The sequence below is a fragment of the Martes martes genome (genome assembly GCF_963455335.1).
Source record: "Martes martes genome assembly, chromosome: 2".
Lineage (NCBI taxonomy): Eukaryota > Metazoa > Chordata > Mammalia > Carnivora > Mustelidae > Martes > Martes martes.
Window position 1 is genome coordinate 90764973 of NC_137889.1, and position 11255 is coordinate 90776227.

At 39.6% G+C, this 11255-nt stretch overlaps 1 protein-coding gene across 1 annotated transcript; it reads left to right on the forward strand.

Annotated features, from left to right (window-relative positions):
* Positions 1-237: 237 nt before the first annotated feature.
* On the forward strand, positions 238-3493 carry TIGD2 (tigger transposable element derived 2). Its single transcript, XM_080797433.1, has 2 exons — positions 238-513; positions 688-3493. The coding sequence occupies exon 2, from the start codon at positions 1578-1580 to the stop codon at positions 3153-3155; it is 1578 nt and encodes a 525-aa protein (XP_080653559.1). The 5' UTR covers positions 238-513; positions 688-1577; the 3' UTR covers positions 3156-3493.
* The last annotated feature ends 7762 nt before the right edge of the window (positions 3494-11255 follow it).

Genomic DNA, 11255 nt, shown 5'->3' on the forward strand with positions numbered 1-11255 from the left:
CAGGCCAGAGCAGTCAGGCCATTAGTGAAACCCACGCGGCGCCTAGAGACGCTGCAGTGGCGGCCCCGCCCCCTCCCGCCCTCTCACTGGAGACTCCGCCCCCACGCCGCGCGCACTCGCCCGCGCAGGCCCCGCCCCCTCGCCGACACAGCGTTCCTGCGGGGGCGCGCGCGTGCACCCTAATCCCCCGCCTTCCGGCTCCGGCGACGCTCGCCCCTCGCCGCCGCTGCCGCTACCGCGCCACCAGTGTCAGCAACCCTCTAGAGACTCCATTTGCTTTCAGGGCAGTCTGGCCGCCGCGCTGTCTGGCGGAGAGCGATGCCCCCGGCCCGCTGACTGGCGTCCCCTGGGCCAAGCGCTCGCTCGCTGCGGCGGTGACATCCTGGTCGCCGGCGTCCACGGAGGAATCCGGGCTCCCTCCGCGTGAGCAAAGACGTCCCGCGCTCCGGAGCTCGCCCTGCGGGGAGAGGCCCTCGCTAACACGGCTTGTCTCTGACCTCTTAATTTCAGGAGGTAGGCAATTCAGGTCCCGCTGTCACTCCAGATAATGCCTAAAAGCATTATTTGTCAGATTTTGTCATCACACTGATAGGAGGCGTTAATTTTCTCAGTACAGTTTCAGGATAGATATGAGTAATGCCACAGACCCTGATATTGAAAAAAAATATTTTTGGTATTTTCCTTTAGGTTTCGGAGGCACCGAGTGCTTATACAGCTCCCCACAGGAACTACTTCTGTTGGCCCATCGAGGATCATCTTTCACCAGGATTATTTTAACATCTTCACTGAGCCTTCCACCTCATACCCTCTGCCATGAGTTCTGATTTCTACCAATGAAGTTTTTAATGCCTTCTTTAATCATGTGACACCACCTCTTGTCCACCTTTTGCCTTTCCAGTTGCCAAATACATTAGGTATAAGTTTGTGTCATGTTAAAGTACAAAGTTTTCTGCTTGTCCATTTTCACCTTATTTGCACTGCTCACTTCTGTCCAGCTTGCTTTACCTCGCTTGCTTATGATTTTCATAACCACTCACTTGATAATCTCTAGCAGTCCTGCCTAGAAGAGGCAGTATTCCGTACAGTGCACTGCCTGACAAAGACAGAGGTCAAGGGATGAGTTTTTCCATTATTTATTCCTATATGTCCTGTCTACAAGTCCTCTCTTAAACTATTCCCTAGCACATTAACCAAAATAGCCCCACCTGAGTCTTAGTTCCTTTAGCAAAGTATCTCATCTGTAATAATGGCAAGAATTGAATACGAAATAGGACTGTTTTAGAGACCTTGTTGGTACAGTATTAGTTGCAATCTCCTTTGAGAGTGCAGTACAGAAAAAGACCTCAAACTGAGTGAGGAGGAAGAAAGAAGATAGGTTTAATTAAAACTAGTCCTTGTTGAAAGAACTTTGTAGGCTTTAAAACAGCAAAGTGAAGAGAGTCTTGGTAGGCCTGGCTTGGAAACTGACCAGCACACCATCCATCTAGGTCTAGGCGGGGTCAAGGAAGGGATCGTGAAACCCCATTTTCTAGTCTCATTGTATTCAAATCTAAGTTGTTAAATATCTTGTTCTTAAAATGTTGGGGAAACGTAAGCGTGTGGTGTTGACAATTAAGGACAAGCTTGACATTATTAAGAAACTTGAGGAAGGCATCTCTTTCAAAAAGCTTTCTGTGGTGTATGGAATTGGTGAATCCACAGTTCGTGATATTAAAAAGAACAAAGAAAGGATAATAAACTATGCAAACAGTTCAGATCCTACGAGTGGGGTATCCAAACGTAAGTCAATGAAGTCATCAACATATGAGGAACTGGATAGGGTTATGATAGAGTGGTTTAACCAACAGAAAACAGATGGGATTCCAGTGTCTGGAACAATTTGTGCAAAACAAGCCAAATTCTTTTTTGATGCTCTGGGGATGGAAGGTGATTTTAATGCATCATCTGGCTGGCTAACTCGGTTTAAGCAGCGCCATGGTATTCCAAAGGCTGCTGGTAAAGGAACAAAGTTAAAAGGAGATGAAACTGCTGCCAGTGAATTTTGCGGTAACTTTCAGGAATTTGTTGAGAGAGAGAATCTACAACCAGAGCAGATTTATGGTGCTGATCAAACTGGATTATTCTGGAAATGTCTACCATCAAGGACATTAGCTCTTGAAACTGAGCAAAATACCTCTGGTTATAGATCAAGCAGAGAGAGAATCATTATTATGTGTTGTGCAAATGCCACTGGTTTGCACAAACTTAATCTTTGTGTTGTGGGAAAAGCAAAAAAACCCCGTGCATTCAAAGGAGCTGACCTTTCAAACCTTCCTGTCACTTATTTCAGTCAAAAAAGTGCGTGGATAGAACATTCTGTTTTCAGACAGTGGTTTGAAAAATACTTTGTGCCACAGGTGCAGAAGCATTTGAAGTCTCAGGGGCTTCTAGAAAAAGCAGTGCTTCTTTTGGATTTTCCCCCAGCACATCCAAATGAAGAATTATTGAGTTCAGATGATGGCAGAATAATTGTGAAATATTTGCCACCAAATGTCACAAGTCTAATTCAACCTATGAGTCAGGGAGTTCTAGCCACAGTAAAAAGATACTACCGAGCAGGACTTCTCCAGAAATACATGGGTGAGGGAATTGACCCAAAAATGTTTTGGAAGAACTTGACAGTGTTGGATGCAATTTATGAGGTATCAAGAGCTTGGAACATGGTAAAATCAAGTACCATAACCAAAGCATGGAAAAAACTTTTCCCTAGCAATGAAGAGAATTCAGGCATGAACATTGATGAAGGAGCTATTTTAGCAGCTAACTTAGCAACGGTTTTACAGAATACAGAAGCCTGTGAACACGTTGACATTGAAAATATTGATCAGTGGTTTGACTCTCGGAGTAATGATTCAAGCTGTCAGGTGCTAACTGACAGTGAAGGTGCTGAGGACCAAGCCAAGCCTGCAGAACAAAAGCATTACAATAAGACTAGAAAAGCAGATCTGAATCCAGAGAAACATATTAGCCATAAGGCTGCACTTGAATGGACCGAGAATTTATTGGATTATCTAGAACAACAAGATGACATGCTTCTGTCTGATAAACTGGTATTACGGAGGCTTCGAACAATAATAAGAAGAAAACAGAAGATCCAAAATAACAAAAATCATTAATAATACTCTTTTTAAGTGTGTTTGTATCTTTGTGACTTAATCTGCAGTGGAACTTCATGATCATGTTTGAAGTGCTGTGGATTTCAAGGCTAAATGCATTTTATAAATGATTTTAGGATTAGACACCATTCTGGATTACTTAAATTACTGCCCTATCATGTTGATTCTAGTAAGTGAGCATTGCCCTGTAACTTGTTTGTTTATTGTTTCTAATCTGTATTATAATAGTTAAATCATAAAGTACCTGAGGCCAGGGATCTTTTGTCTGTTTTGTGCCTGAATTTCATTGTGTCTAATAGACGATCATGCACACTCTAGGCAATCAATAAATCTTACTTAAATTGAATTTTTATGACTCTCTCTGAACTTCAGTTTCCAAATGAAATATGTTGGGGGGTAAGTTTCCGTTTCCATGATGTTTTCACCTGCTGAAAGTTTTAGAGCTTAACAAAAATTATGCTTGATGTATTTCACTGTGAAAGCAGAGAAATAAAGGAAAATAGTCTCAAGCTTAAATATGGCATTCTATACCAACAGTATTTGGGCAATCAGCAGTTCAGTTTGGCCATCTCTGAATATAATGAAGGAAGAAGAAATAAAAAATGTGTCCAGGGAAAGGGCTGGCACTTCACTTTTATTCCATGTTACAGTAGGGAGAGTTCCTTCATAGTTGTGGAAAGAATGCCATCCCTGTTCCAGAAAAATAGATTTTGGTTCCCAAACCATTGTAATTAGAAGATATAAGAGTTAAATTTTATTATCTTTTATTTGGATCCTTGATTACTGTAGATATTTCAATAGTTTTTCTCTTTATTAAGCTGTTTGATATTATGTAACACTTAAAAACTTACAAAGTATGTCATTAAGTTTTTATAGCATATTTTTTGGTGAGGATATTGAGAACATAAGCATACATATAATTTGTGGAACCATCCATCTCATGAATGGTGGACTGACATTAACAACATGAGAAAGGCACTATAGAAGAGTATGGGCTACTGTGTGACCGTGGGCAAGTTATTTAACCCATATGTAAAAATAAGAATACATGCTTTAGAGAGTTTTTATGGGGAGCAGATGATTTGATAAATGGATTTTAAGTAATACTGGCTTAGAACAGGACCTGGCTCTTTAAGTGCTAGCACCTGTTACTGTGTTGCTGAAACTATGAGTTTCAAAAGTTATGCTGAACAGATCCGGTGCTGTGACTCAACTGTGATGTTGCTGCATTGGGAAAACTCTTTAAAGGGAAGTGAGATAAAAGACAAGTAACTAGCTTTGGTTAAAATACAATAATAATTTATTTCAGTGAAAACTGGAAGGTTAATCCAATTTAGAAGTCATTTCCTGACCATCTACTTACTCCTAGGCACAGTGAGGTATGCAGACACATTTGAGGCATCTTAGGTTGAATTATAAAAGAAATGGGAAAGGAATTGTAATTTCTTTACTCCCTGGCCTGCTAATAAACAGATGATGGTGTTGTACATAGAACAGGATCTATGTTACTAGTATTGGCATAATTCACTGAGGTAATAAAATACTTTTAAAGTAGATAAAATAGTAAGTAGGACATTTGAAATATTTTATCAAATTATTGTAACATAGGATCAGTGGAAAAATTCAGAGCAAAAGAAACGTGAAAGAAAACCCTGGTTATAGTAATTAAGCCCAGCCATAAAAATGGAATTTTGTTGTGATTGATTTGAGATTTTAGGGCCCCTGACCATTCTTCATGAGGCTGTCATTAGAGCATAGGATTCTGCCTTTTTGAACGGAGGCTTTGGTTCAAGAAAGGCTGTTTAAGAAAACCACTAAGAATCCACTTTCTTTGGGAAAATCAGTATATTAACACAACTTCATCATCTTACACAATTTCAGTTCTTGGATAGGCCTGAGGAAATGAAGACTGTACATGGATGAGTCCTGAGGCTGTTTTGCTTCTTGGAAACTAAGGGATTCTGAAACCTAACAATGGTAAAGACATACTTGAATGTTGCTTTGCATTTCTCACAGGGCTTTCTGCTAACAAAAACTTCTCAAATTCCCTTCAAGTATGACATTAAAATGGTTTAATCCTGTGTTTTATCATAGATGCTAATATAAACTGTGCATTCTAGTTCCATAATCAATTGTAATATAAAAATCCTCTCGCTTTTTCAGGTTATATATTAATTATATTTTCTGGGAAGATATATTGTGTTATCTTGGTTAACCACAAGCTCCTTAATGTATCCTAGTTTGAGAAGCACAGAACTAATGCCCTCTCATTTGACTTTGTGCACTTTAAAGAGTCAAAAATTCTGACTTGGCCGCCATTTATACAAGTGCATATTTTTTAGAGGATTTGAAAGACTAAAAATTCAGACCAAATGCAAAGTGTCAATTGAGAGCATATTTTTAAAAAGAAAAGTGCAGTTAGAATATTTACTGCTTCATTATTCAATCTCAAAGAATAACACATCAGTTAATTGGGAAACTTTGGGTGCTCAATCAACATAGAAGAGTTGGCAGGGCCCAGATCAATAGCCACAGTCAATTTAAGCAGAATTATAGGATGATAATGGCAGTTATTCTGGTATTCTTTCTGTTTTCACTCTAACTTCAGGCTGGGCTGTACAGTCACTTCATCATTAATTTTCCGGATTTAGGGAGGATCATAGTGGACTAAATGGCCCAGATGATATGAAGCAGTATACAGCTACATAAGTCACAGGCTCAGAGACGCTATCCCTCCAGTGATATGGCTAGAACCACATAAATCAAAGCCAGGACCTGCACTCCCAATTTGGAGCTCTTTAGGAAGGTTATCTCCACTTCTTACCTGGTTATTTTTTGCAAAGTTGACCTTTTCTTATTTAAATATATACTTTACATCCTAAGCAATGATATCTGCAAAGTCACAAGTGTTGTGTGCCAATCATGGTCTTCTAGTTCAAATTAAAGTAAATATAAAACAATCATTTTTAACAACTTGTCCATTTGTAACCTAAAATCACCTTGCATACCTCATTGTCATACTGAGAAACGATGGCCGAACAGGGTTTTTGAAGATGAACTGGAATGTGAACACCAGCTTCTCTGCTTTCTTCCTAGATAACCTTGGCAGCTTTCTGATCCTCTCTGAATCTGCTTCTTCAAATGTAAAGGACTGGTAGGTTTTACAGGCACACTCCGAGCTTTTACAAACACCAACTACTGAGCAACCCTATGGCTGTTGATTGTAAACTCCTGGTCTCCAGGCTTGGCCCAGGCATGGGCACACCTCTTGAGGTCTAAGGCACTGCCTCATCAGTGGGAATGCCGGCTGGGGTGTCTGCATGACTTAGGGGGCAGTGCTAAGCCCTACCCCTCCCAAGCTCCTGGGACTATAGTATGTGCTGTCGCTCATGGGGGCCCATTACTAAAAACCAAAAAACACAGGTGGGGTCTGCTCCAGCTGCAGTCTCAGATAACAGGATTCAAAGAGAAATGAGTTCTTCCAAGCAGCTGAAGACATACTTGTGAAATGATAAGCTCCTGTGCTAAAAGAAGAAATGCAAACTGCCTGTGCAAATTCAGTGGGTGAAGTGAGGGTAGATTTAGACCCAGTCATGAAACAGCACAAGCAGGACTAGCATCGGCACCAAAAGCACTGTCTCCCTCTAACTGATGAGTCCAGGGGTCACTGGGCCTGATTTGCCCTGCAACGTCCTAGTTTACAACTAGTTCTCCTAGGGTAAGTGTTCTAGTGCCCCTTTTGCTTTCAAGGGTGTCCCAGTGTAGAAGAGAAGTTAGATGGTTTCCCCAGCAATGACCCAGAGAAAGGAGTTGATCTGTCCAAAGTCACACAGTGACCAAGAAGGGAGTAGAAGTTCTTCTCACCTCCAGACAATGTGGCCTACTGGCCAAGGATACGGGCTCCCTCTAGACAACGAGCCTCCCAAGAGCTGGATTGTAATCTCTGCCCTACTTCATCCTGGACCCCAGCACAATGCCTGCCTCCTTGACACATGTGGTAAATCTCTTACTGAAGTTCTGTCTTGGAGTGCCTGGGTAGCTCAGTTGGTTAAGCAACTGTCTTTGGCTCAGGTCATGAAGTTCTGTCTCTCCTGGAGGATGAAGAGTGTCCCCAGTTCACATGCTGAATGTCTTCCATGTGCCAGGCATATTTTGTGATCCTCAAGACCAATTGTGTAAAATGTAATACTTCATCTGTTTCACAGGGAGCCCCCAAAGGGAGCTGGTAGAGACCCATCCAAACAAATTGAGACAAGGTCAGAAGTCTCAGCCCTTGAGGGAAGCTCTAGTCCTCTGTTCCCTCTTGGGTTGTAGGAATCTATGAGTTACTCAGTCAAAGCCTTTCTTCACACCACTTTTAGCATCCAGAAATGTGTTGGGTGTGTGTGATTCCAGAGAAAGTTTCCACCAGTAGTAGTATTTCCCAGATGGTTGAGTATCATTGTAAATCCACCAGGCTCATAAAATCCTTGAATGAAGTTCCATGCAACTGACAGGCACAGTCACCAGGAGGGCATCTTTTTAATTCCCATCTGATCAAAAGATCAGGCCTGGGGGTGGGGGGTGGATTCCACCATGTCTCTACATGTCGCCAGGGTGGCCACCATCCCTTCTGGAAATCACTCGGGGCGCTAGAGCCCATCACTGTTGGTGGCTCCTCACTGTTTCTCCTTGCATGTCACCCCAAGCCCCCAGCCCACCTAGCTTTCATGCTTACGTCAAGGATGTACTTGTTTAGTATAATTTGGAAAGCCAGAAACAACAGGTATTATAAATGCATAACAAAGTGTGTAAGAAATACTGTTTTCCACATTTGTATTCAAAGTAAAGATGGATATGAACATATATAGTGTAGTTCCTTTATGGAACTTTAGGTGTGATATGTGAATATCCCTACACCTTTGGACATAGACCAGAATAAAAATCCCGTGGGGATTTTTATTTTCATAGTGACCCCATAATGAGATTATCAGCTATTAACACAATAGCTAATTAAATCATTGAAGGATATTTTAGAGTCACAGCACAGAAATTAAAGAAATCTGTGAGATTTTGGAACACTTAACTTTTTTTTTAAGTTTGAAGAGAAAAATTGACTGTACAGTAGCCTCATTAACCTATGAAGTAACCTCTATGAAAGTGCTTTTGTTCTCATGGAGAATCTTAACAGCTGAACTCTTAACCAAATCACATCTAATTTATTTTAAGACTAACAAAAATGATACCTAATTATTTCCTCCATTTCAGAATATGTTGATCTTCTGGAGCTTATTTACAAAGAAAACACAATTACCTTTGAGCCTAAAAAAAGACGTAGTAAACTTAAGGCAAACGGTTTTTCTCATTTACCGAAGCAATTTTTTTGTCATAAAGTTTTAAAGGTACCTTTTTCTTAATGAGAAATGTCTGATGTTATGCACATAAACTTAGTGTGTTAATTTGCGATGTTAGCCTAGATGGTTTATTTAATTCCCCTTTGGCTTTAAAAAATTAGCTTCAAAGTTTAATTCAATGGGAACTTCAGTAATCTATGAGATCTAATACGAACTAATATACTTTAAGCTATTTCAAAATAATCACAACACAAAGCTGACTCACGAAGTATAATAGTATTTTTTAAATAATTGTAACTATGGGACAATAAGTAGAGATAGTATTTCCATTTTCTGTTAATCTGCTTTTTGGGGCCATTTGCTGATTGACTTTAATATTTAGGAGAGTGTGTGTCTCCTCAGTGGACTAATAAAATACTTCACTTATAGCACATAAAATATCTTCTATAAAAACTAGAGAATGCAGGGTTTTTTCCTGAACTATACAAATATTCAGTACTACAAATTAGGCTCACATCAATTGAATAGGCACATACATAATAAATTCATTTCTACCATGAGAAAAAAACTGTATTTCATTGATTATAAGATGCACATTTTATTATTTATGAAATTGGGATATTTCTTTTTTTTAAAGCTTTATTTATTTATTTGGGGAGGGAAGGGGTAGAGTGAGAGAGGCTTAAGTAGATTCTGTACCCAGCATGGAGCCCAGTGCAGGGTTCATCTCACAACCCTGAGATCAAGGCCTGAGCTGAAACAGAGTTGGAGTCTTAACCCCCTGTGTCCCCCAGGTGTCCCCCAAATTGGGATACTTCTTACAATCAGTACCATCTTACAATTAGTTGACAGCATTTTTGTCTTTTTTAATGATACATAAAATATTGTTTAGATTCCACGAAATACGATAAAAACATTTAGTGTTAATCTTGCCTGTCTTTGAAAATGAAATAATGCATTACATAAAAATTTTCTGTTTAGTAAATTTGTATTTATAAAAGCATAATTATATATTATATTTGATATCCAAAGGTTAGATATTAAAAAGATAAGCTAGCTTCAGAAGTCTTATTTCATAATACTATCAATTGCTCACACACACACTTATGTTTCACTAATTTAGGGGAAAAGGTGAGGTATTCCTTTTAATCACAGAATTTTTTTTTAAAAACATAGCTTTATTTTATTTAAATATATAGAATAAATTGTAGAATTATCAAAGTGTAGCTAAGTAGTGGTTTTACTGGCCATACTAATGATACATTCTAATGATTCATATATGGATTAATTTTGGTAAGAGATTTCTAGATTGTTGAAGAATAGCCTATTTTCCTTGTTTCTATGTGTATCCATATAACATACATAACTGTTTTTTTAAAAATAATTTATTCAGATTTCCTTAGGTTTTTTTTTTTTTTTTAAGATTTTATTTATTTATTTGACAGACAGAGATCCCAAGCAGGCAGAGAAGCGGGCAGAGAGAGAGAGAGAGAGAGAGGAGGAGGAAGCAGGCTCCCCGCTGAGCAGAGAGCCTGACACGGGACTTGATCCCAGGATCCTGGGATCATGACCCGAGTTGAAGGCAGAGGCTTTAACCCACTGAGCCACCCAGGAGCCCCAGGCTTTTTTTTTTTTTTTTTTTTTAAAGTAAGTTCTACACCCAATGTGGGGCTTGAACTCATGATCGTGAGATCAACAGTCACATGCTGTACAGACTGAATCAGCCAGGCACCCCAAGATTTCCTTAGTTTTAACCTAATTCCAGGACCCTATCCAGGAAACTATGTTACTTCTAGTTTTCATATCTTCTTAGGCTCTTTTTGGCTCTAACAGTTTCTTAAAATTTACCTGTTTTTGATGACCTTGACAGTTTTGAGGAGTAGTGGTTAGATATTTTGTAGGATGTCCCTATATAATAATTCTTGTTGTTGTTCTTTGTGTATTCCTTGCTTACTCTAACATAAAGCAGATTAGGAAAGTGCCATGTTTAATGGTACATTATAAGAAATAAAAGTATGAGGGATGCCTGGGTGGCTCAACCAGTTAAATGTCTGCCTTCAGCTTAGGTCATGATCTCAGGGTACTGGGATTGAGCCCCATGTCTGGCTCTCTGCTCAACGGGGACTCTGTTTCTCCCTCTGCCCCTCCCCCTGAATCATGCTCTCTCTCAAATAAATAAATCTTTAAAAAAAAAAAAAAAGAAAGAAATATATGTATGAGAGAGAGAGAGAGAGAGGTAAATTTTGTTGAGGATCTGGGAAGGCTTCTCACAAGTAGAACATAAACTTGCCCTTGAAGAAATTAGTTGTGTTTATGGTGGGATAGGGAGAATGAATATGAGCAATGCAGGTCATATTCTAGTAACTGATATAATTTCAACATGTTTATCAAAGGTGTAATTACAAGTAACAATGTAAAGTTTGGTAGCAGGCTGAGGATTGTTTTTCCCTCCTGACCCCACCTGGGTGTTTTATAATTCTGATACTAACTATCCAGAGTTAGTCTCTACAGGTTTAAGGGCTCCATTCTACAAGACTTCATTTTTTATGTGAGTTGTAGATATCAGGTCCCCACTAAGGTTACCCACTTCTGTCTTGCTTGGTAACAAAGCTGAGGTTTTCCACACCCATACCATTACTATTACAGGTTATTATAAAAGATATAGATGCCCAGCCAGATGTAGGGACACACGGGGTGAGGTCCAGAAGAGTCCTGAGCCAGGGACCTCTTTCCCTGTGGAGTTTGGTATGCCAGACTCCTGGCACAT

Excerpts from the sequence above, each read along its gene's own strand:
- TIGD2 (XM_080797433.1), top strand. The coding sequence starts at position 1,578 with ATGTTGGGGAAACGTAAGCGTGTGGTGTTGACAATTAAGGACAAGCTT.